General features: G+C 42.8%; 1 protein-coding gene across 1 annotated transcript; it reads right to left on the bottom strand.

The window, feature by feature from the left end:
* Positions 1-26: 26 nt before the first annotated feature.
* Positions 27-26780, bottom strand: LOC125895730 (solute carrier family 22 member 23). Its single transcript, XM_049587803.1, has 10 exons — positions 25462-26780; positions 23102-23205; positions 21639-21793; positions 7303-7489; positions 6898-7025; positions 5944-6046; positions 5500-5726; positions 3949-3981; positions 3646-3769; positions 27-1811 (listed from the first exon to the last, which is right to left on the bottom strand). Exons 1-10 carry the CDS (start codon positions 25888-25890, stop codon positions 1391-1393), a joined length of 1911 nt encoding a protein of 636 aa, XP_049443760.1. The 5' UTR covers positions 25891-26780; the 3' UTR covers positions 27-1390.

The raw sequence follows: 26780 nt of genomic DNA, 5'->3' as shown, positions 1-26780 counted from the left end.
TGATTTAAAAAATGGACAGTCTGTGGATTCAGGTATATTTGGATGGAGAATGGTATATAGGATGATTTATCTATTCTGTGCTTATATCCTATAAAAAGTCAATGGTCCATACATTATGAATGAATGAATGAATGAATGGTACATGTATACATACCTTACATTTTTATGCAGTCCTAAGGGATACTTACGTAGTAAAGTGTATAAATGTACACTGATCACAACTAGGCCAGGTCTACGCAGACTACGCTGCTCTATTCTAATCGTCACAAACGTTTATTTCAAAAAACTGTAAAACATTGTGCTTTCTGGCTAGAGTTACACATCCTAGGAGCAGGATTACAACATTACCACAGTACAGAGAACAAGGAGTGAGAGTTGGAGTGGAAATATTTGCTAATTAAGGAGGTATTTCAAGCAACAAAATTGCCCTTGGCAGCATGACAAAATAAATACTGGTTTTCTTGAATTACATTCTCTGTTTTGTGAAAAAGAACAGAGCCATCATGATAAAGCCATTTAAATACTGAGATGCGTCATAAGACATACACCAGTACACTGACCGGTCACTCTAATGTCTGTTCAACTCTCAGATTTGTTCAGCATTACTCGCAGTCTCTACAGGCTACACGTACTGTCTGCCAAGGTCTCCGGCTGTTTGCCACATCAGACAACCATCATACACCCACACCAACAGCAGTAATGCTTTCTTTAAAAACTCAGTGTCTACACTGACCTCATCTCTGAGGATAAAGTGCCACATTGGACTTCTAGTAGAGGGACCACAAATAAGAAGCAGAAACATGTAAAACTGTTTGTGCCCTTTCATGCAAAAAAGAGTGGTAGTGGTTTAGCCAATCCCTGGATCTCAAACATGTTGGCTGAAAATCACAAACACTTGATTGTGACATTTAGTGCAAAATAACTTGTAAAGAATTATGAGATGCAGTGAAATCCTCTCTCAACGAGTCAAAACTACAAACCGAACCCTCACAGAGCACACCTTATTGAAAGCTAGTCTGCTCTACTTTGCCTCCTCACTTGCCTGCGTCTGCTTCTTTCACCTGTAAATCATTCTCGACAGAGCGGACAGCAGTGCAAGAAAACCACCAATACCACTGAAGACTTTCATATTATTTAACACACACACTGACTTCAGATCAACTTAGTCCAGTAAAATATTTTTGGCAACTCCTGAATGAATCATAGTCACTACAAACTACACAAATTTATTATCGTCACCATTTCAAACCTCATCATTTAAGAGTTCATCTGGTTCATCCGAAAGATTCTCTTTTCCCTTAAAAGTCTTTTTCCACAAGTTCAACAACCATTCGGTTCATGTTAATGCTTGAACAATAATTAGCACGGTAGTAGACTATTGCTGTGATGCTTACACCCCATTGGCTATGGCACGATTTCCAATCACCTCCCCACCAGTGGCCAGGGCGTATGAGGCAGGCACCGCTGCCAGAGCGGTTGCTGCTGCCACCGTAGCTCCCCCAGTGGCTGTGAGGTGTAATGGCGTGTCGTGGACACGGGAGTAGTCCCCATCAGTCTTGGCGAGAAGGAGGTGCTGCTCTCCTGGGTGGAGCAGCGTCTGACGGGTGAAGGTCTCTCCGTCAGCCAGGCTCTCTGGCAGGGGTTGGCCCCGCGGCTCGGGCAGAAGCAGCAGGCAGATGATGCACAGGAGGGTGCAGCAGGCGAAGATCACGTGATGCAGGAAGTAGCCCTTCTGGTTGTGGAGCTCCATGATGGGTGCGGTGAGCATGCCGAAGCCTGCACTGGCCAGGACCAAACCTAACCCTCCACCCCTGCACAGAGGAAGAGGAAGTGAAGCAGATCTGTGAACAAGCTAGCCTGACGTGACTAAAAATGATAGGAGCTCTAAAGGCATCAGCAATCTTTAAGTGATATGCTTATTGAATCAGCAAACAGTCTGAAACCTCACTCCCTCCACACCTGTTTGACTTCAGATAAGAGGGGCCGTGACCAGTAATTTTAGAAACTTTACTGCAATTATGTTCATTTCATGCAGGGATTGGCCAGGTCTGAACTTTTCTCTCTTTGATTTCTTTGACCATGGTCCCCTCATCAGAAAGCGTATGGGATTTTTCAATTGGATTTTGGTTTATTGCAGAAAACAAAAGTTCACGATACTCACAGGTTTTGTTCCACAAGATAATCTTCACAAATGAACACCACTTTTCACCAGAAATAAAAAGCTAACATTAGGCTATAAACAAACTACACCATGTACGCATGACTTAACGTCGCCATCACAACAAGGCTATAAAGTCGTGTTCAGACTGATTACACCCTGTAATCTCATTAAACAACATGTTAGCAACTGTCTATTTTAAGACACCTAAGGGCTTCAGAATTCACAAGTTGGGTATTTTATGTTGTAGGACAAAACATGAAGCTTTTGTTAACCACAGATCCTATTTCAGGCATCTAACCCAAACCCCATTTAAATAACCCATTGACTGGTTAAACTGGGAACTGGGAGTGATAAAATGCTGACTCATTTCTGGGTTTTAGGACTCACTCCTGCACCACTCTATAACGCAGGGGAGATTGACTGAAAATGTGCACGTTTACTCCGTACATCCTGTCTCTTCCCTCTTTACTGTAGCACACTTCCGGGCCCACCTTCAAGTGAAACCACACTGGTACAAAGTCTTGTGTCTTTAAGACACCTTTGCATGACACCACATAGGAACTAGTTTGTTTGAAGCATACTGAATCTTTTGGAGGCATGAAGTTCATACTCAGCTGTGCGTCAATACTGCTCCACAAGATGGAGCCAAGCAACATGAGAACTACAGCTGAATCCAAATATGCTATACATTGTAATAATGTACAGTATAGTCTTTATCAGTGGTTCCCAACTGGTCCAGCCACGGGGTCCAGATTTCTTCTTAGTCATTAGTTCAAGGTCCATACAGTTTATACATTCAGCGTCATAGCTGTCCATTATTCATTCACTCTATAGCAGGAAATGGCATTTAAAATTAAAAACTCTGTGCCAGAGTGGTTTTTACAAACTAGACATGTTTGTGAGGCCCTTGCTGTCCATTCAGAATGAACTTGCGACCCGCTTGTAGACCGTGACCCACCAGTTGGGAACCACTGTTCTATGTAGTACTTGTCAAAGTATACTGTACATCAATGTACCTAACCATTTAATACAGGAACACAACTTTTCATGTGTCCTGACAGACATCAGTTAAGCTGTGACTTTAGTTTTTAGTTAGTTTTTACAGGGATACACCAATCGACATATAAAGGATGATGCACACATTTTTATGACCACGGGAGAAACTTAACATGTAACACAACACACTATAACTCAAACTTAGTTAAAATTAGTATGCAGTACGGCATTAATACACAAATTTGGCCTATGTGTGAATCACTCGCTATTCCTTCTATTATTACGATTCATCACTTTTGCATTAAGTTGTGGCCACTGTGGTGCACAAATTTTACACCAAGATTTAGGACAATCAAAAAAATGACGCATAGTTGATAGTTTCTTGTAGGTAGCATATAAGAATTTATTTCAGACACAGCCTGGAGCTGGCCTACAGCATAAGGCTCCCCTAAGTGTTGTATTTTCTGTTTATGACCATCCAGACTCACCTGATGACAGTAGGAGTGATTTCAGCACAAAAGAATATGCTGAGTATGCTGACTGCATGAGAAGAGAACATGCCGATGATGGAGAAGGCCACCGAGAATTTTCTGTTCAGAGTGTCCCGAAGAACTGTCCAGAAGAGGACAAGAAAACATAAGCACCCCAAAAACATCCGGCATGAAACACAAACATTTAACAAAGAGACAAGCACAAATGAGAGCGATTATATTTTTATGTACTTTGGTTATTGCACAGGGACATTAAAATTAGACTACAATATATCACAAATCCATAAACTGTAGTTGTACCTGTGTCATGGCGAAGGCTGTACTTCCCAATCACTGGATTCCATTAGTGAGCATTGGAGAATAGAGGAGAGGATGTCATTAGTAAGCACAAAGGGTACCACAGTGCTGACTCATAAAAAGCAGAGTAAAAAAAAAGCCTTGAGGAGAACTCTGAACAGTTAACCACTGGAGCCTGAAATAATGACTACTTCTCTGCATATGTAGGTCAGAAAAGGGAGAATGAGGAGAGACTCCTATAAGACTGAGAGATGAATTGCAGGCAGTACTGTTTTAATGACACAGGGAAGCAAAGTGCACGAGTACTTAACTTTACTGTTTATTTTTTAACTTTGTGTTTTGCAGTAACTTTCATGACATTTTTTACTGATTTTTCTGACTTGACCTTTTGCTAAACCTTTCCCTGAGCAGCAGTTGTCCAATCATAGATAAACAACAGGTCTGTCAAAGCTTCAGATCATTCTCAAATTGCTATTTAAGTGCACAGTGCACTGGAGTTTTTTCCTTGCCTTTCCGAAACAAATAAGCAAAGGTGTAGGGGATGGAGCAACAGTGTGTTTTTTGAGAACGGGTTTTCAAATACAGCAGCTTGAACAGTGGCCCTCAGCGTGTGATACTGAAGCACAAGGCACCTTTTCTGTATGAGATGCACCGGGCTTTCAGCCAACGCCAATGTAAACCCATCTAGAGCTAGAAAGTCCCCACAGGGCACAAGGGAGGGATGGTGGATGGGTCAAACAAACACAGGACTTTCACCCAGGAGACCGCCACTCATGTCTACTGTGAAGCCAAAAGCCAATGCAAAGGACATACATGCGTATCGTATGTCATGTAAATATTTCCTGTAAACACAGAGGTTTATTTTAAAAAGGATGCTTTAGCACAGTGGATCCCAACTGATGGATCCCAGTCCAAAATGAGTCGCAAGTCCATTCTGAATGGACTGCAAGTAACTCACAGATGTGTAAAGTTTGTAAAAAAACACTTTATTTCTCCGTACAGTGAATTTCTGGCACAGAGCTTTTATTTTGAAGTGCTGTTTCCCCGTGTAGAGTGAGTGAGTAACAGACAGCTACTTGACAGAGACAGCAAACTAGCTCGATGACACGGTGAAATGCAAGTATAATGCCTAAGATATTTAACTTTTTGGATCTTGAACTGATGAGTAAGGAGAAATCTGGACCCCATAGCTGGACCAGTTGGGAACCACTGCTTTAGCATGTAATACGTGGAGACTGACAGGTCCAAAACTGATGCTAGAGGGGTACCTAAAGCGTCACAGTTTGAAAGGTAGGGCCACTGACCAGGCTGCCGTATTTGACGCAATGGGAGTGAGAACAACTATTTTCCAACAGCTCATATAATTAACGTAATTTAGCTAGCTAGCTACAGCTGATAAAAAAAATGCTGTCAACAGTTTCTACTGATGCACCTATCAAGCTTTGCATTCAAAAGTTTCAGCTGTTTAAAATGCTAAACTCACTTAAAATTGGATGCAATAGTTGATTTTGAGTAACTAGTAACTAAGTGTCACAGGACTTTGTGATTACTCACAGTTGAGTAAGCCCAGCTGTAGTAGAGATGCCAGGGCTGTTATGATCATAAAGGTGAGCAGCCCTCCACGCCGACCCATCAAGCCCACAGCGGGGCAAAGCGCCAGGCAGGTTGCCACAGCGATGCCAGCCATAGTGTAATAGTCTGCGTGGCACATAGCGGTGGGCTGGGCCTCTGGGTCCATCATACTGCGGGCGAAGCAATGGTGAATCCCATAACCTGTCAGCCTGCACAAACAACACAGAAAGACACAATAAGAAAGTGGACAGGGAGGCGGTACCTGAGACATGCCTCTGCCACGGGGCGAGTCAGGTTTACGCTCATATACATGTCTTCATTTCTCTCTGGGGGATGAGCTCATGTGTAATTCATGTTCTCTCAACACAATGGATGTTGGCTTTGAGTAGAAAGGAACTATATCAGCCACAGCCACAGCACACTTACGAGTTGACACACAGCACCACAATGTTTTTCCACAGGTTCCTGGTGCTCATCATCTTGACAATGCAGGTCCTCTGGGGTTTCTTGTGCAGCTCCTGCTCCAGCTCTGTTAGGAAACATGAAACGCACACCTTGAGATCTTTCCTTACAGGAGGTAATGAGAGGCCAGCCGCTAAGGGACCTTTAGCACAGAGAAGCTAATGTGCCGTGGGGCTGTAAGATTGATATAGCACATCCCTTTGCCCACTCTTATCATTCTAACTGTCTGCTTCGTAACAAGGACAGGCAGAATCATTGAATCTATCACCAAGGCAGGGGAGGAGGACATGTCAGAAGCAGAGCTGGAAGAGAGCTAAGGTCACCTCTTTAAAGACTACACGGTTGCAAGACAATTAATTATTGACTTTTTTGATTAATCAAGTCATTTATCAAGGAAACATGCCCAAAATTCTCTAGTTCCAGCCTCTCAAATATATTGAAATCTTTGTTTTCTCTGTTGATTGGACAAAATAAGCTTTTTGAAGATGTGACACTGGGCTGTAAGAAATTGCGATGGGCTGAGTTTACTATTTTCTGACATTTATAATGAAATGATGAGTCTCAAAACTGATTAGACTCTGATGTACATAATAATTAGTGGCAGCCTCAGACAGAAGCCTGACTCAATTGATCTTCCAGTGAGAAATCACTGAAGATCTAAAGGTGCATGTATGTGATTGCAATAGCATTTCATCATAGAAACAGTTGGGAAATGTTTGCACATATGAAAAGGAGATCTGTGAGTCTGTGTATGTGTGTCATTGTCTCTGTGTTCATTGCATGTTCGTTTCATCACACGCCAAGAAGCAGCTGCAACATAACATAGATGACAACTTAGAATATATTGAATAATGAAGTGAATTGGGTAAAAGAAAGTATAATTTTTTTGGATCATTCCTCTTGTTTACTGTCCTTCACCTGAAAGAACTCCACTTGGCTCAGTTGTCATGTTAACCTGGTTCTTCCTGGCAATACGCAGCATCATGGCTTTGGACCGCCTGTAGTGCTGGGTGGCCAGCAACCAGCGCAACGACTCGGGAAAAAGCCTGATGAGTGAGAGAAAGAAAGGAAGGAGATGGAGAGAACAGACAAAGAAGGATGAGAGCAGATTTGCAAAAGCAAGAAGAAGAAACAGACAGCAATGGGAGAAGAAGGAAAAACAATAGAAGAAAGAAGAGTATTGTTTGTAAGCTGAAGCAGAGGCTGCTCAGTACTGTGCAGTGTGTACTGTACAAGCCATCGCCTGGCTCAGCGCAAGAAGAATCAGCCCAATCCTTCCCCCTCCGCCCCCCACTGTGGATTTCCTTAGAGGGTGGGACTCACCAGACGTAGGGCAGCATCAGAACGAAAGGACTGATTATGACGATCTGCAGGACCTGCCAGTCATCCCGGTCTGGCCAATGGCGGCACAGAGCGGCTACCCCTGGCATCAGTAGCTGCCCGCCCACCATCAGAAAACTGGCCACCATGGTCATGGAGAAGCGCCAGGCTGGCAAACAAAGCTCAATCCCTAAAATGAAGAGATAGAGAGAGGAGAGAAAGAGGACGATTTAGGTTCACATAAAATATACATTCTTTTAGTGTTGGTGCACCGGTGGAGACACGTAAATTATGCATAAGCTGTACGTGTGTCTGTAGATGTGATTACCATCATAAACTAAGCAGTAGTCTTAATGGCCTGGAAGAGTGTGATGTGTATGTTGTTTAATGGTGGGTCCACTGTATTGAATTTCCTCTCTGAATTATTGAGGACTCCTATTACTGATCCCTCCCATGAGGACACACTTGTTTAACACAAGACCTCTTTATAAACTTAGGATGGGCTACACGTCAGGGCTTTGTAGTGGGCTCAGAGAGCGTTTCACTGTAACCGTCCCTTAATTTCCCCCTGACTGGGCTCCCATCCCCTCCCCTACTGCCTGTAACATGGTACAGTCCAGATGGCCTGGCCCATATGGCAAGGTCTTTTTGAAGGTGACCAATGTGAGAGGGAGGGAGAGTGGGGAGAGACTTGCTAACCTGGCTTCATGTACCATCATTTCTTGGGGAAAAGAAGAAAAAGAGGGGGAGGAGAGGGAACAGGAGGGAGAGGAGAAAGTAGGAAGTGAGGGGCAGAATACAAATTACCCTCACCCCCCAAAGGACATGAAAAGTCCCTCCATTCATGAGTAGAATCACCGGAGGAATGATAATAAACACTAGCCAGAGAGAGACAGAGGAACACAGAAAAACACTTGGAGAGAGGGAAGGAAAGAAATACAAAGAATGATGACAAGGATTTTCAGATAAGAGAAAGACAGGAAAATGACTGAGTAAGAACACAAGGCTAAGAGAGAAAAAAATGAAGGTATTACTGGAAATCCCTTCATCTCTGTTCCCTTCAGCCCCAGACAAATAGTTTTAGAGTTAATATCTAAAAACCCTCCTTGCAGGAGGCAAAATAGATGAAGGAAATTACAGTGACCCATAATCCTTAATGTGGCGTCTCTCTGTTCACCTTGTCTTTGTGCATTAAAGGAAAAAGACAGAGCCTGACCGTCTGTCAGCCATTAGAGTAAAAAGTTTTAATATCACAATATAAAAGCACCCCAAGGCTCATGCTTAAATTCTTACTTAAAGGAGAATTCTGGTTGTGATCCACTGATGTAGCAAGGTTACCTAAACCACTTTATTGAGAAAAAACTAAATGTCAGTACATCTGAAATGTTGATAATACACCCTCATTGCACAAGACAACTGGGTGTACAACCCATGGTTGGTCATAGTTGTCTCAGGAAGTTGGTCTGTTTAGTGGGACGAATGTTTGAGTACTAATTTCAGTTTGGCTTTGCTTTCTGTTCAAATTCCCAGTTGTAATAAACAAGAATTCTCATTTTAAAGCTTCACTAATCTATATATTTGTATAAACAATGGATCACAAGACTGTCTTAAAGGAAAGGGTCACTGTTAAACCCACTGAAAGTTATCACCAGAAAGTTCCCCTAAGCTCTTTTCCAAGTGACAAACTGCCAACCTACTGGACAGTAAGCAAATTTGCGTTTCCTAGGATAGTGCAGGCATGATCTGTGCTACTCTGCTGTACTTTGCCTCTGACTGGCTTACCCTGACCTTAACCAATCTCTCTCCTCTTGCCTAAACCTAACCAATCAACCCCACAAAGGCAATGAGAACTAGCCAATCAGAGGAAGAGTTGGGCAAGACAAGCCTTTGCTATCCCAGCGAACACAAGTTCTCATACTGTACACAACTTACCAAGCACCAAACAGCTGGCTGAGAAAGTTAGAAACTAGCTGCTGAAACAAGACTACAGGAACAGCACCGGGCTTTGAAGCCCATTTGACATAGTGGACAAACTCCATCACATAATGCTATTGGGCCCACAATATTTTTTCCCATGGACTAACATTGTGAAAGAGATGTCTGTAAATCAGTGGATACATTTGTGTCACAACCCCACAAAACGACTTGCTTAACTCTAGGAATTTGATCCAATCGGTTCTATTTCAAAGGTCTAGAAGAGCTGCACGATTAAATCATTTTAGCTCCATTCAAGTTAACAGAGGGCTAAGTAGGGCTAGCTCTTTGGGACCAATGATGCAGAAGATCCAGGTAATTTTATACCAAGGAAGAAGGAACATTTTTGGCTCCATGTGCCACTGAGCAACTTTCATAGGAATGAACACGGCCCCACCTCCAACACTATGTCTAGTTATCTTTATTCATCCATGGACTGAACATGGTGGAGAATTTAGCAGCTAAAGAGCTAGATATTTTTCTCAGGAGTTGGTGGAGACCAAAAACAGAGCTAAAAGGAGAAAAGCTATTTGGCTAACAACTTGTTCTGCTGCCCCCAATCGGCTAAAAAACAATGCATGCAGCTTTAAAGAGCAATATCTTATGTAGTTGATATTGTACAGTTGTGTAGTTTGATGTATGATGTAACATATATTATCCAATAATGATTAATGTTATACTGTACTTGTACAGTAAAGGAACATATTCTTGTACATTATACTTCATGCTGTGAACTTTTGCATGTCCCCCGGTCAATAGTTTGTACATTCCTGCACAAACCTGTACAGCTCTTCCACTTTTAAAACAGATATTTTTATGTTTTCCTTATGTTACATATTTTGTAATGTAAATGGCTCTGATATATATTATTTCTCTTGTGGTGTGTTCACTGTTAATGCATGAAAACTCGAAGAAAAATTCCTTGTTTGCGCACAAGACTTGGCAATAAAACAGTGTCTGATTTCTTGTTTACATGTACTACATCTAGTGACTTTCCACCGCTGCTGTCTGTTCTAACAAACAACACAGCACTGTGTCTCTGTGGTACCGCTGTCCACAGCAGTCAATAGGCATGAATCGGATCAGATACACACACACACAAAAACTAATGAAATAAACTGTACCTTGGCAAAGGCAATGCATCCAACCTATTTCACAAAACAAAAACCACTCCCCAACTCGCTGGGGAGGTTTCGGATCCCGCTGACTCTACTGGGATATCAACACACACACAAACACACACACACACATACACAAATTCGCTGGCAAGGACCTTTTGTTCCAGCTGAGTGGGAGAATGGTTCTCCTTGTGCTGATTATCTCGCTGCCCCCCCCCCCGTGGCCTGATCCTCCCTCACACCCCCTGCCCCCCCCCCGCCCCCCCCCCCCTTCTGCCCACTCTTCCCTCTCACTCATCAGGGCTGAAGTGGCTCCCTCACCCTTTGTAAAGCCACCATCCCCCCACCTCTACCCCCCCCCCCCTTCCTCCTCCTTTCACCAAGCAGCTTTTCCACTGTCCCTACATCTGAACAGTTGCAGAGGGGAGTGGGAAACAAAAAGCATAATGGAAGAAAGGGAGGCTGAAGACAAAGACACGGCATCAAAAAGCAGCTGATCTAATGGCCAAACTAATCTTTGATGACAAATGGCTGACAGCACCAACACACACTTTGTGTTGTCTGCTGCTCCCCAGCTAACCTTGCCTGGGGTGCAGAGACAATTGGCTTTCTAACAGCATGGGTTCAGCGCGAGAACCATGGCCTGTTCTTGTGTGTGAAATGGATGTACTGCACAGGGTACTGTGCCGGTGGTGATATGTGCTTCAGATTTAGACTTCAACGGAGGGACAAACTGAAAATGATTAGACAACATATATTAATTTGATGATTCATTTATTGATTGAAAATGAATTGGCAACTATTTTTTAATTGATTAACTGTCATTTTTCAAGTAAGTAAGTAAGTAAGTTTGGATTGTTGGTCGGAAAAAACAAGGCATTTAAAGATGTCACATTGGGCTCTAGGAAACTGCATTTGTGAACAATTTGGATTTTTTGTAAGATTTATCAAGAAATTGTTTGGTCTGATCTAATAGAAAAAAACCTTTTAGCCCTTTTCCATACAAGTACTGGCTTGACTCGGTTTGACTCAGCATGTCAGCTCAGTGCAGCAGGGATTTGCATCTCCATACAACAAGGCTAACAGCTTGAAGGTGTGTCTTTAACCCCATTTGTGTTATTACAGTCAACAACTTTTTGTACTGTTGCTGGAGTTCCTAAACTTTCTCTCAGTACTGCGCAAGTGTATGCCAGATGCCCATCCCCTGTCTTCTCGCTCCAAACAGCAAGCAGAGCTTGTGAACTTGCATTCTCTTTTTTCTTATCCTTTTTTTGAGACACAGTTGAAACAGATGAAGTATCTGCTATGTCTGGCTAGCAGCGGAGGCTCTTTAAACATGTTCCTAAAGTGTCAATGAATATTGACGCTGGCCAGCTGGCCACCAACACCATTAGACTTTGATATTTGGTTTAATTTAGGTTGTGACTTCAGATTACCAAAATTAAATGTCAGGACAACATCTAAAGCCATCGTCAATTTGATGTAGGTTACTGACAACAGATGACATTGATATTTTGTTGTAAGTAACCAAAATCCAATGCCTCCTATCATCTCATGCCAACGTCATCTTAATGTAGAAGACAACTGACAAATGATATTTAGTTGTAGGGCATGGAGAACAAAACATAACGTCTGCAAAACGTCATAATGTTAAAGGCGCTGTATGTAAGAATGTGGCCAAAACGGTTACTGCACTCAAATTCAAAATACTGCCGCAAGTCGTGTCCGCCCCCCTCCCCTACAGATTCGAGGTTGTTGGACAGCGGCACGCTGGAGACTGATTTGTTTGCCCATGGGCAGCTGCCGTAGCAGGGCTGTGTCGCCGCGTCCTTGATCTTTGGTTTTCCAGCAGACCATTTAAGCAAGTCTGGCTTCTTTGCTGCTAACGCTGCTGCCGAGATACAGCTGAGGAGGAGCCAGCTGCTAATGCTATGTACTGGGACACTGCTAATGCTGCTTGCTGTGCTGCTGTAGCTCAGTCGTAACTGTAACTGATGCTGAGACTCTACTGACTGTGTGACTGGTAGACGGCAGTGAGTGGCACAACAGGCCAAAACACAAATTCAAAACATAAACGTGATTTGTGGACTGTAATTTAAAAAAAAAAAAGTGAATATTCTGGCTGTACTATTGTTGTCAGTGAGATCAGTATGTTATATGAACATTATTCCTTAGTCTCTGTGACATATTAGGATGATTTTACGACTATTTGCTTTAGATTTCTTACATATAGCTCCTTTAACATCCACACAAGGTGAAATTCTAACGTCTTTGGACATTTTAAATATTGTCAACCCAGTTTCATTCCAACCAAAATTTTACATCTGTCTAATGTAAGAGTCCAACGTCCTACGAATATGGACATCTGGTGCCAGTTGCATGAATGATGATGAGCCCATCTGACTTCACAGCAACCCACTTGGAGATGGTCGGGTGCACTTTGGCCAAACTCCAGAGATAATCGTGACTCAGGCCCTGTTTAGACAACAACGGTTTCTCTACAAACAGAAAAGTCTGTCCTTTGCATTTTAAAAAACTTATGCGTTTATATGATGGCGTTATTGAAACGATCCCCGTTCACACAGAGCCGCAAAATCTACTGGAAACGCTGTAGTATGCACACCAGGCCAATGGGTGGCAGTGTAAATTTGCAAAACAACACCATGGCATGACGCCATGCGTCTGCGCTGAAGCGCCTTCCTCTACAACGCGGTGATTACAAACCAAAACAAAGAAGACACAATGGCGAAAGCATGCACAGATAACTTTGTCTGGATGGATGACGACGTGGAGTTGCTACAGTAACAGATCTACACTTCACTTCAAATTAACAGGGTGAGCAGCACAAACAGAGCTCGGCATTGTTGTTGTGATGGTTGACTTTCTTGCGCGTGCCTAGTGACTGGAACCGTAATGCGCATCTGCGAAAAGTCTCCATTTTCAGAGGAACCGCATATTGCAAGTTTACATGACAAAGGAAAGGCTGCCGTTTCCAAAAAATTGCACTCTGGAGCCCGTTTTCAAAACATTGCCTTTTCAGGCACCCAAAACACCGCTGTCGTGTAAACGATCGGCCAAAACGCAACTAAAGTTTACCATTTTCAGTTTAAATCGTTGTCGTATAAACGAGACCTCAGCACATTTAAACTGCAAATGGAAACAGAAATCAACACTGCGTGGTTTGACTTGCTGCGCACGCTGCCAATGGAAAACCCTGCTGGTTGTGCAAGTCAGATGTTCACCAAAATTATTACAATTCATCCTGATGGGGACACTGCAGTCAGTTTTTAATTTCACTTTCAATTCATCCTTTAGTTGTTGAGATATTTCTGTGGTAGACTGACTCACTGACCTTTGACGGACATTGCCATCTCTAGAGTAAGTCTGCAATTCTGTAAATTCTGAACATTAGCTGGTCCCAGCCTCTCAAATGTAAGACATGGCTGCTTTTTTTCATTTTGATATCACTGAAAAATACCTTTTGAGATCTGGACCGATTGTTGAACAAAACAAGCAATGTGAAGAAGTCACCTTCAGCTCTGGAATCTTGTGATGAGCACTTTTCACTATTTCCCAGCATTTTACGGACTGAACATAAGGAATCAATAATGAATATAATCTTCTGCTGCTGCCTGGTGGATGACCTCATAGAGAGGCAGTGATGGCAAACAGGAGGTTTGACAAGGGCACTGCATGACAGGACAGCACTTCTCCCCCAGCTGAGTCGACAACAGTCATCCCCCCAGCTTAACACACACACACACACACACACACACATAATGTCTCTGTCTGAACCTACAAGTCTCTGAGGAGCAGAGACACAGAGGAGGACACACAGATATTAACCTTGCCTCACTGGTGTAAAAGCAACTGCAACCTAATTCCTTTGGGTCCATGCAAACCTCACTCACTGTAAACTTGAAAACACTGAAATGTACCAAATACTGACTCCCTGTAGGCAGTAGAAAATGTCTGATTTTTTTCTTTTTTTGCAGCTTGATACAGCAGCTCCAGTCAGCTGGGATTCACAGGATGTACTGTGAATTCAAATGTTGACACAATTTTGTGGGACAAAAACAAACCAAAACCAATACAGAAAGTTTTCAAGTGACTTCTGCAGCACTTTCTACACTACTTGTTCCGACCCAGAGCTGTTCTCAAGTCTGTCTTTTGCAACGAGTTCAAGTCAAATATGCATCTGAACAAGTCTCAATTCCTTGTGGGTAATTCCAAGTCTACTGACAAGTATGCATACAACTTTTTCAGGTCGACAAATACAACACAGCATTTGGCTTGGCCCACTTCTTATCTGCTATTTTATTGTTTTTTAATTGTTTAAGGATTTTACCAAGTCAAAACTCAAGTAAAGTGTATTGGCAATCAAGTCTTAAGTAAGGTCGCATTCAGACTGAGTTTATTTTAATAAGGAGGCCTATCTGCCAACAAGGCCTTTGAGAAAAAATTGCCAGTTGTCCTGCAGAAATGTTGAATCTAGCTCACCTTTCACTGCTTCGCAATGCAATCATCCAGCAAGGCTCTGCAGCTGCCAATCAAATATGTGCCAGTGATGACTTCATAACAGGAATGCTATATTTATCTTGTTTACCAGGCAATCATTGCAATGAAAGATAAAATAATAGCCGCCGTAATAACTTGATAAACACTAAAATCCTTCCTCATTATGTTAGAAACAGCTGCAACGTTTTGGTGTCTGAAAAGCCCTCAATCTCATGGATTTAATACTTAATCTGGAATTCTTAATATGGAAATCTTATTCCATCGTCTGTAAAACAAACACTTCTACCAACGCAGCTCCATGCATTTATTTTAACCCGGGGCTGTTTTTGGTCTGAACACCCACTATGTCAAGACTTCCAGCTGTTCAGTCATAGTCAAATATTTATGCTTATATCTTTAGTTTAACTGAGTCCTGGTCTCAAATCTATAGCTGTGAGCTAAATACACTGCTTCTGTGTGACAACATCTGGCTGCCTCAGAGCTCTGAAGCTTTTCATGAAGTAGCATAGTTAGCCATTGTTTTGATGAAGCAATGATTGTGTGGAATATATTGATTTTTCGGATCAATGGCAGAGATGTGGATTATGCTGCAGCAGCGTTTTGGGAAGTGTTTGTGGATGTTTGATGCTTTTTGAATCCATTTTAATTGCAGTAAATCCAAGCTGACTTCATCTGCTGTCTGCTGTGAAGGAGCAGCACTTAAAGCCAACAGAGTATTTAAAACTCAACAGACAGATTTTCAGTGGAGTAATCCTTAAGGGTTTGTCTTCATATATTTTCTTGTCCAAACAGCACTTGTATTAATCTGAGAATATTTTCCAGATGAGTTTGGATGATAGGCAGAAAAACAAAGAAGGAGGTACGAGGAAATGGAAGCTCTTTCCTTACAGCTCCCAGAGGATGGTCCTGAGGTACGTGCTAAATTACAAACTAATAAAACCCGTGCAGAATTGGTGCAACAACCAAATATGCACACAACACACAAATCAACACATTTACATTAGCAGAGCAAACTAAAGCTTCTGCTGGCAGCTCCAGTGGAGTTTATTATTCGCTGCGTGCTGCAGAGAGATAACCGAACGATGAGAGATTTCAAATGAGCCTCGAGAAAATGAGAAAGTGAGGGTGAGAGTGCTGTAGTAATGAAATGGTAGTGAGAGAGAGGGAGGGGGAAGAGGAGGATGAATGGGGCAGAGGAGAATCGAGGGAAGCATAGAGTGAAAATGGAAAGGGCCGGAGAGCTGCTGGAATTAGAAATAGAAAATTCAGCACTGCGTTTACAGTGACAGCGGGTTAGAGGAGGGAAAGAAGATGCAGGCAGAAAGACTATTTCTGTGGGGAGACAGGCACGATTAGATGGAGCAGTGCAACCACAGCACATACACATGCATACCTACTGTACAATCATCCATAATACAGTATATGTGTGCTACGTGCATGTTTTTGTGTCTTTCTTTCTGATCTGCTTCCTGCTGCAGCTTTTTTAGCACTCAGCAGTCTACAGACTCTGATGTTAAAGTGCTGCCTTTCAGCTTTAATTTGAGGGTTTTTACATCCATAATGGGTGTTAACATCTGGCCCTTTTTACACTCAGTCATCCCCAATTTTAGCACCACACAGCAGGATAATGATAATTAACGTACAGACGAGGCAACCAAGGATTTTTTAAGGAGAAATGGTAGCATGTTTTTGACTGGACGAGTGAGTCACGTGACTTAAATCCAACTGATTATGTGTTTCACCTGCTGGAGACGAGATGGAAGGCAAAAAAACCTTAAAAAGCAAGATGTGAAGCTGAAGTGCAAAGCTCAAGACGAACTAGGTGGACGATTTGTGATGGATGTTTTCTTATCCAAATAAGACTGGCTAAGCAGCTGGCTTGTTTCTTTTCCTGTCGGATTTCTTTTTCACAATGTTCCTGCCTTCTCAGGTCCTACAGCCACACAACCACAAGCAAGCCCTGATCTCAGAAGCTAATGATGGGGTCGGCCCTGGTTAGCACTTGGATCCGCCTCGGGATACCAGGTGCTGTGAGCTTGGTGGGTGCAGTCTTATTAAAAATAATGGTTAAAAATTAAGCCCTTGTTGAGATAAACCTGAATATCCCTCTAGATATGACAACTTTATTTATGTGTGTCGCATTTGTTCTATTACTTTTGGCCCCTTAAAGCTACAGTTGGTAACTACTTGCTGAAACTGTGACTATATCCACACAGCATTAAATGAGACAAATAATCTGCCAAAAAAAGTCATACTTCTCTGCCTACTCTATTGCCTTGTAGCAATTCTAATGGCCTCACTGCATGTTAACAAAAGCAACCAATCAGAGCCGAGGGTCTCTAATGCAGCTGTCGATTATGTCACTGCTTGTGAACTTTGGTCAAACTGTCAAACTAGCCTGTGATGATCAAATATGAATGAATATTCTGTTACTGCATAGCCTATTTCTCACCTCAAATGTTTTCAGAAACATATTTTAGTGTACTGCTTAGCTGTAAAATGAGAAAGTTTGTGACCTGACCGCCATGTTAGATACAGTTAAAGAGGATTACCAATACTGCCCACCAGTCAGACCAAATTTCTCATTTTAAAGCTAAACAGTACACTAAAATATGTTTTTAAAAACATTTGAGGAGACAGATAGGCAATGAAGGTACGGAATCCTGACATATTTGATCAGCACTGCCTAGTTTGACAGATTGACCACCATTGACATGATTGACAGCTGGGTTAGAGGCTCTGCTTGGTTGTTGCTGACCGTGCCACAGTCTGATTCAAGCATTCGCCATTAGAGGCAGTAGGAGGAGAAGAGGGACATGATTTTTTTCACAGACTCTGTCTCATGTACTTCTTTCAGGAAATAAACTGACAGTTTCAGCCAACAATATGACACAAAATTATTTTCATAAAAGTTACCTACTATAGTGTTAAAGGTCCATTCTTCCTAACTTTTACTTGACTAAAATCTACTTGTTTTTTTTTTACAGAGTGGTATGGCTACTTACACTTAAGAAAAGATATGACACCTTCTACCACTTCTTGTTTGTATGTTTGGGATCACTGTCCTGCTACATTGTCATAAAATGGTGGGCCTGTGTTAAAAAAGAGTCCAGTGTTCACCCAATATGGATGTGAAGGCCTTTGAGTTAAAGCCTAAAGTCACCTCAACCTCATAGTTATTTTATCATCTCAAATCGAATGTACTGGACTACAGAGCCAGCACAACAAAACAATGTGTCACTGCCAAATCACTGATGAACTGCACTGTTTCTGTCCTGCAGGGTAACTAGTGACCCTCTCTTGGCAAACAGTAAAAAGAGAAACAAGGTACAGTGATGAGAAGTTTCTGCATCCGAGTTGTTTTTGTTTGGAATAATGAAAAAATGCAAAGTGGGTCGCATTTCTTCACAGCTCATGTGTTACTACAGTATGTATTCAGCCTTTGAGGATGTGTTTATTGGAAGCTTCAAATGCGTGTGCTGTTATTTTACATGCCTTTTTACTGTTAATGGGACAGCAGTGTCTATTATCTGTTGTCATCGTGTGAGTTTACTTCAAAGCAACTTGCTCTGTGGCAGAGACGACTGTTCCTCCTACTGTATTCATCTGCACCTCACACAGCCAACAAACACCTCACACAGACTCACACAAACATGTTTTTTGTTGCACTTCAAAGTGCATTCATACAATCTGTTCTCTCTCACAAACAGCAGACACTCAGTACACACACACGCGCACACACACACGCTTACTTATCCCATCTTTGTCAACACTGAGCATACAAACAAGTGACATATAAAAAAAATGCCTCCCATTACAGTTTCTTACAGTTTGTCAAACAGAGTGAAAAAATACAGGAAAGGGCAGAGTAAAGAGGAAAATGTGTGTGTGTGTGTGTGTGTGTGTGTGTGACATGAACATAGACTGTTTAAAAGAAGTCGACACAGCGTCTGGGTCTGAAAAGTGAAGCCAATACACGAGTGCCTCAAACCTGCTTTCTTCCTAATGGCTAGCAGGGGGCCTTTAGAAAGAAAGCTGGTTGCAAAAACAAGTTTGATTGTATAGAGGTCATCGAGAGAATGACCCTACTTCTTACTTGAGATACATACAGCATGATGTTCATGTATGGTCTCATTTACAGTGAAATACACAATATAGCAGGGTATGTTTTCGGAAGTAGCTATTTTGTAATTGACAAGTCACTACCATGGCAACCTGTGTAGCAATGTAAAGCCATGGCATTTGGGTGTTGTCTATGTATTTGTCTTCAAACTTTAACCCTTTCACAGTGTATTTTCAGTTTATGATAGTTTTGTGTTACATTCTATTTCAGCGTGCAGTTGTACTAAAACACACTCTCCGGAGCTAGTACTGTACAGAGACAGAACAAATAAGGACTTGTAGGGCTTGGAGATCAGTGAGCAAAGCCATAATGTTACACAGAAAGTTCTGATACTCTGAGTGATTTAAACTGGTCTTTTATTTTGGAAAGTAAACAACAGAAAGTGTGAAGCAGTAATGCACTGCCGTGACAGTATGACAATAAAGACTGTTCCCATCGTGGTTCACGCTGCTTCAGGGCATGGAGCCTCCATGTTTACCGGGCTTACGTCTAGCTATCAGTTGTGCTGCACTGCAAACCAAGTTTCCTATTAGTTTGCCAGCACAGCCATTAGCACAGCTGTTCAGAGCAAATATTTGCAAAAAATCTCCAGCCATATACACGCCAGTAGCGCAACATGAAAATTTGTCACGTTTGGTGTGAATGCATCAGAAAGAGTTGGCTGTTCATTTTTTTCCCCAGTAAGTATATTTTGTTTGAAGCCTGTTTTTTGCTAGCAAAAATTAGCATACCAATCCCAATCCCCACTTTTAACGTCAATTAATGCACTCTGCTAATCAAGCTAACTAGCTAGTACTAGCTTTAGCTGATAACTATGTGTTTGCTATGTAAAAATATGGTCTAAATATGGTCACTTTTGGCTGCAAAAAAACAAGATGGTTTCGGCCAAAATGCCAAAATCAAAGCTTCAAAATAGGAGTCCACAAACCAATGGGTGACATAACATGGTCCTGTCCACTTGTTTTAATATTCAGTCTATGGACATGAATGAGAAAATAGTAGAGATGGATGGAGGGGGAGAGGAGGAAATGTGCACTGGATTTACACTTAAGTAAGCATTAATACAGGCCTGAAGTTCATATTTATGGAAAATAATTGCGATTTATATCTCATAATTTGTCAGCAAATCGGAAGTACAAATTTTCCTCAACTCATTCAGCCCCATACTTTGTTGTCTTCTTCTTAAACTCATCAAATAAGTTGGCTATAAATCCCATTCCACTCGAACATTTACCGCTCCTTTGACTTTGACCTCAAGGGCCACAAAACACAACATTTGTGTTGTATACATCACAGATTAAATTCAAATCTAGGGAGTATCTCAGCAGACGGCACGGAGGCGTCCATTTTGTTTGTTTGTTTTTAGAATCAGTTCAGCCGAGATTTATCAGGAACCCCTGCTGAGAGGGACAAAACTCGCCCCACCACCTCAGCTCAGAGTCTGCCCTCGCTTTACGCATAATGTATGACTAATCTCCTGCTGGCCTGAAAGAGAGGAGGCCTGCAGAGGGTGAGAACGACAGGGACAGCAGCAGGAAGAGGGGACAGTGAGGAATGCAGTGGGGAGGCATTCTCCAGAGATGAATATGCTATCAGCCTGTTTGATGTCATTAGGATCACCTTAGCCATCGGCTATTATGCAGAGCCAAGGAGGGGACATACTGCAGAGGGAATATTGTAGATGCAGGGGGAAAACAGACTCACTTTTGTGCTCTCTCGCATAATATTTCAAAGTCTCTGCACCAATTTGCCCTACACACCTTAAGAATACAAGCCATTAATTTTAAAGGGACTGTTCACCCCAACATCATAATACATATTTTGTTCCTCTTACCTGTAGTGCTATTTATCAGTCTAGATTGTTTTAGTGTGAGTTGCCGAGTGTTGGAGGTATCAGCCATAGAGATGTCTGCCTTCCCTTGAATATAATGAAACTAGATGGCACTCAGCTTGCGGTGTTCAAAGCACCAAAAATACATTTAAAAAAACTCAACAGCAAAGTCTCTTTCCAGAAATCATGACCTGGTTACTCAAGATAACTCACAGACCTTGTTGTGAGCATTTTTATGAAGGAACTAATTTTACATGGCAAAAGGAACTATTTTCTTTCTACCAAACTACACCTGCCGACCATGTCACCACGCAGAAGGAGGCATTCATCTACGAATGTACAAGAGGCTTGTGCTTTTAACAGTACCAGATAAAAACATTTATGGTGTCTTATTTGGCTGAGCTGTAGCCTTAGCTAGCTCAGTGGTGCTAGGTGAGCTAGCAGCAGATGCTTCCTTCTACACAGTGATACAGTTGGCTAGTTTTGTTTAGTTGAAAGAAAATAGTGCCTACATTACACCACAGACAGCCAGTTGTCTGTGGGTGATCTTCAGTAACTGGGGCATGATTTCTGGAAGAAGACATTGCTGTTGAGTTTTTCAGTTTTCTTTTTTTTGCACCTTGAGCACCACAAGCCAAGTGCAATGTAGACTCAGGCACTCATGATGAGATTGAATAAACACAATAAATGACAGAGCATGAATGAGGAAATACAGGAGCGGGAAAGCAGGAATAAAGCAGCAGACAGGCACGAGGCGGTGACAGCATGTACTTACTGAGCACGTAGAGGGAGAGAGCGAGGCCCGCCAAGCAGAAACCCTCAAAGAAGCGCAAGGTGCTGAACATGGTGACGTTTACAGAGAAGGCAACACTCAGACCAAACACCAGCATGAAAAGCACCGAGAGAATCAACACCGGGTGTCGACCAAACCTTCAGAAACAGAGAGAAGCGAGAAAGAAGAAGACGTAACAAGGTGTTTAAAAACTGTCACAACGTGAGAAAAGAAGCTTTTGGTGTGAAAGGGATCATTTGCAGTCATTGTTTGCTTCAGACTCTGAGGACTCCTGGGTTTGAGGGGGGTCAGTGGGTCAATGGGTCAGGTCAGAGCTGAGGCCTCTTTGGCCTGCACATTTCTTTACATTGTTTCCATGGTTACTGATCCCAAACACAATGCAGGGACTTTTTTTCAGCTCAGCGCAGCTCAGGTGGCTCACAGGCTGCAGACGCGACCACAACAAATTAAACGGAAAACAGCGTGTCTTTAAGGGTCAGTTCACCCCATTACAAACAGACATATTTTCCCACATAGCCCTGCAGATAGATTTGGTTTTAATTAATAGATAAATATTGTTTGTGGAACTCAAAGCTTTTAGAAAAGTAATTCAAATAATTAAATGTCTGTCTGAAAACAACCTCATGGTAACTCCTGGACAGATTTTATTGGAATATCTTTCTACTGAAGAAATTGTTCCTGTTGGCAGTAAGCGTGGATTACCCAGACAGATCGGGATATTGGAAAAGTCAGAGAGATTTAGGAGAAGAATATGAAAATGCATTCATGAAGCCCAGTGTTTCTGTAAAGAGCTGTTTTAGCTACACTGGTAACATGGCTCTAAAGATGTCTGTTGGTCCAGACTGAATTATGTCAATGAATATCTGATGGACGAACATGCAATGAGGTATATATACTCATGGTCCCCAGAGGAAAACTCCTTATGACTGTTTTGATCCCTTGACATTTCCTCTACCACCATCAGCAAGCCAACCTTTACTTTGGTTTATGACCAAATACCTGCAAAAACTGATTACAATAATTAGCAAATGTTAACATACTAACACTCTAAACTAAGATGGTAAACATTATACATTCTACAGCCTGTTAGCACTGTTATTGTGAGCATGTTAACATAGTGATGTTAGCATCAGCTTTACGCAGCACTGTACCAAAGCACAGACCCATTAGCATGGTTCTACACTCTAAAGCCCCATTCACACAGGACTAGTGTACCTGGGGACCTCATGTGATTAGAGATCCCTGCCATTGTTTTGTGATAGAGGCAGAAATCTTAGAGACAAATATCTCAAAACCTTTACAAATATAATTTAAATTATCTGCATGGTTAGACACCAGTGGATGTAAGTGATAAAAAAAAAAAAAGTTCAGATGAATGGATCTCTTAAGTTTAACTGACAGAAGTTGTATGGAGGCACAAAACAGACATAAAAGAGGAAGCTTACCAGTCAGCCATGACACCCATCACTAGGTAGCCAAATATGGAGCCCACCAGCAAAGAAAACTTGGCAATGTGCACCTTCCAGGCTGAGTCACACACCAGGTTCCACTGAAACAGGAGACAAATACACAGAGAGGGGAAGGAGTCAGAGTCAACTTTACAGAGAAAACCACCCACAACAAGATAAAAGGGAATTAAACATCAGCAGCTGAGCAGCTTTAATCTGAAAGCTGCACAGAAACACACAGTAACATGGACTTCTCTTCTCAGAAGTCTGTCAAACTCTCTGACTCAATGTTTTGATAATTCATGAAGGTTGATGAGTGTGCAAACATGCTATATATGCTTTTGAAATATTCAAATGTGCATCTCAAAGGAAAAAAGATAAAGTGTGTATGTGTGTGAGAGGGAAAAAAGTAGCATGTGTGTGAATGTGGGCGCGTGTCTATAATAACAGAAATCGATAGCTTTCCACTCTTTCCTCTAAAGCCCATGGGTCAGTGCACACAGCGCTGCAGCTCTCAGCATCTGAAACTCAGCCAAGGACACATGTGGACGCACGATGTGCACTCCGTATTTGTACACGACCCTGATCTGAGTATCTGCAAGAGCGCGGCAGAGCAATTCAGCTGTGTGTGAAAATAGTGTTGGTGTTTAACAATGATTTACAAAGCTCCCTGCTGAGCCTCCGACTGTGCAGAGGAGCAAAGAAGGAGATGATTATTGGTTATGACTGATGGTTTTGGTGGTGAAATGGCCGGTGGTGATGTGGAGGACTCAGTCAGTAAGGGTTTATTATGTACGGGCTATTAGCACCAGCGTTATCTAAGAAAACAGATATCAGTCATGCACACATGCCAGAGCTGGGCGATAACTCAACGTTGCTGTGTATCGACCTTCACTGGAATTGTACTGTAGTGATATGACCTTACAATTTTGTCATTTCACACATTTTTGTTCTCTAAATTAAATTCCAAGCAAAACTCAGTCATTAAGTTTTGTATTTTACACAAATGCATGGCAGAATTAACCTGCCCTTTCCCTCCACTCTCTCATGAACAGTTTCCTTTGGCTCCAGATTGACTCACATGTAACATGATTGCATTATTTTAAGAATTAAGCAATATCACACGAGAAGGAGTGATGTTGTACTGTGATATCGTCATGGCTGTGATTCGGTCGTAGGCCTACGGGTTTCTTTTCCTAATTCTTATTAAGTAACTTTCGTTTAAGAACAGAAATTTACTACTATGTTTACTACTATGTTTCTTTTTTTAACCCTAACCTACGTAACTTAACATTGAGTACATATTTTTACTCACGTATTTGCCTAAACCTAACCAGTGTAACCATATGTTAAGTATTTAACCTGACAATGCCTTTTGCGGGGCAATAGTTCGTAAGATATCATACCAACTGCTGTATGAGGATACAACAAACATTTAAATGCAAAACTGAACTAAGACTGGATTTTGACACAGGGACCCGCTTCAAAACAGGGTTTCAAAATTAGTTTATAAGATGCATGAGGCCTTTATTATGGCAGTGCTTTAGTGTTACATCTTCCCAAATTAATCCACAGTTAAATTAACTTAAACCAGCAAACACAAGATAAATCTGGAGCTTTCAAAGTCCCTGGAGTTCTGGGCAATGATACATCTGTCCTTGTCAAGCAAATTGGTATATGGACTGCATTAAATAAAGCTCCCTTCTTCAATGTCATTTGTAATGTCAATGTTTCCACTATTAGTTACATTCTATAAGTTAAGGCAGGCAGCACTCTGTATTGGCATCTGCAAATTTATCGAGGGGAGATACTGGAATCAGTATCGGGGATGTATCAGTCCATCTCTCCTTCTCTGTCTCTTGGACAATTGCCCATGTTGCCCAGTTGGTGGTCCAGCCTTTCACAAGTTAAATGCGTTGTATGATGTGATGCATAACAGTGGAATGCAGCCGTTTAACTGAAGACCCTTTTTAGTTATTTTATACCTGATCTGGTATTAATTTGCCATTGTTTGATGTATAAATGTGGAAAATAGTCTTCTTATGGTGATACTGACTTCAACCATATCGCGAAGCCAAGCTACAGCACAGTCATCAGCTGCTGTTGTCTTCTCTGAGCTCAACACACACGCACACACAAACGCACATCCTCTCATATTGAGGTCAGTGGGTAACTTGTCAATACACTGTGTAGGAAGGCTACTTATGTAGCAGCCTCTGCTCGGCTCTAAACTGAGAGTGGCAGTGATGATGAAGACTCTAGGTGATGAGGATGGTGATGATGATGATGGTGAGCAGAGAGCTGTCTTCTCTGTCAGAGAGATAACATTGTGGGTCTATCTGGTGCTCACTCGTTACCTTGGTAACCACATTCTGACTAAGTCCCGTCTGCAGCTCCAGCCTCCACTCCTTGCAGGCGCACAGCATACCGCTGCTGTCGCCGTATCCCTCCCCTGTGCCGTTGCCTTTGAGTTGCAGCGCGGGCGCGCCGGCGGTGACGGTGACCGGCGGGGATGCCGCGGTCCAGTTACTCTCGTTCGTGAGGGGTTGCACGCACGTGCCATTAGGCTGCGCCAGGAGGAAATAATCCGAAAACTGGCTAAAGCCGATGAACAATGCCGGTATCCAGGTCAGGACCACGAGCTGCTTCTGATGTTTCCCAAAGCCCCCCAGAGACGGCAGAACCGAGCCGTCAATGTGCGGTAGCAGCCGGGGCACTGGGTGCTCCAGGGGCGTGAAGCCGTTCTCAGGCGGGTGGTCCTGCGCCTCCGGCCGGCCGGCTGCCATCACGGCCCGGCCACAAAGAGAGCAGCTGGGCGCAAAAGCGGGTGAAGCAAAGCCCCCGCTCTGTTGCCGTCCGCGCACAGTGCGTTAAGCCCTTTGACACAAAGGAAGCCCACAGCGCAGATAAATCCTGTGTGTAGCCAACAAAAGCCTGATCCAAAAATAGGGGCACTCCGGTCCGTGCAGGCGTGCAGAGGCACCAAATCACCGAGCAGTCGTCCTCATGGCGAGTGGGCTTGAAGTGACCAGGGGATGTCCGAGTGGAGAAGCTGTGTCAGGAGGAGAGGGCTGCGGAGAGGCTCCCGGTGAGGAGTGGGCTCGGACAGGAAGGCATGCTCACCAGCACGGGCTTTGTATTCCATGAGTACAGCTCCTACAGCGGTATCCATCCATGTGGAGCTGAACTGGGCCAGGCCTGCTGGTAGTGAACAAGTGGAATATGGAGCTACATCCACACTGGGATCCACTAAACATCTGCTGGTCCCTCATCCATGAGCGCCACAGGTCTCATACCTGTCCAAACGGTGACCTCCTGGAGGTGCGCATCACTTAGTTACTCAAGTCCAGAATATCCGAGTTCCAAGTCATCACCGGTCCACTCTGAAGGTGTTGAGTTCAGAGATGTGGTGGAATAGGCTGCTTGGTTTGTCGCCGTCTAGTCAATGGGACACGGTGCTAAAGCGGGGTTGGAAGCAGAGATGGTGGTGGGGGGGTGAGGGGAGTGGGGGGGACCAAGCCCCGCCCTCGCTTGGTCGCGCTATGTGCTGCGATTGGAGAGTCTTCAAAGGGCGACTGCACCACTGACGGGCATCTGCAGGCAACAATGATCCCCTTTGTGCAGCCCCTGCCCTCTCCACTAAATATCAAGCTTGTTATGATTCAATCATTCACGT

Source organism: Epinephelus fuscoguttatus, linkage group LG10 (genome assembly GCF_011397635.1).
Source record: "Epinephelus fuscoguttatus linkage group LG10, E.fuscoguttatus.final_Chr_v1".
Lineage (NCBI taxonomy): Eukaryota > Metazoa > Chordata > Actinopteri > Perciformes > Serranidae > Epinephelus > Epinephelus fuscoguttatus.
The sequence above is the reverse complement of the archived record's forward strand: the minus strand, read 5'-3'. Positions and strand labels throughout refer to the sequence as shown.

Bases quoted from the DNA above. Each gene is read 5' to 3' on its own strand.
- LOC125895730 (XM_049587803.1), bottom strand. From the start codon at position 25,890: ATGGCAGCCGGCCGGCCGGAGGCGCAGGACCACCCGCCTGAGAACGGC. The intron at 7,490-21,638 runs GTAAGTACATGC...TCTTCATTTTAG, and splicing joins TCTCTCCCTCTACGTGCTCA to GGATTGAGCTTTGTTTGCCA. The intron at 6,047-6,897 runs GTGAAGGACAGT...GTTTCCTAACAG, and splicing joins GCCAAGTGGAGTTCTTTCAG to AGCTGGAGCAGGAGCTGCAC.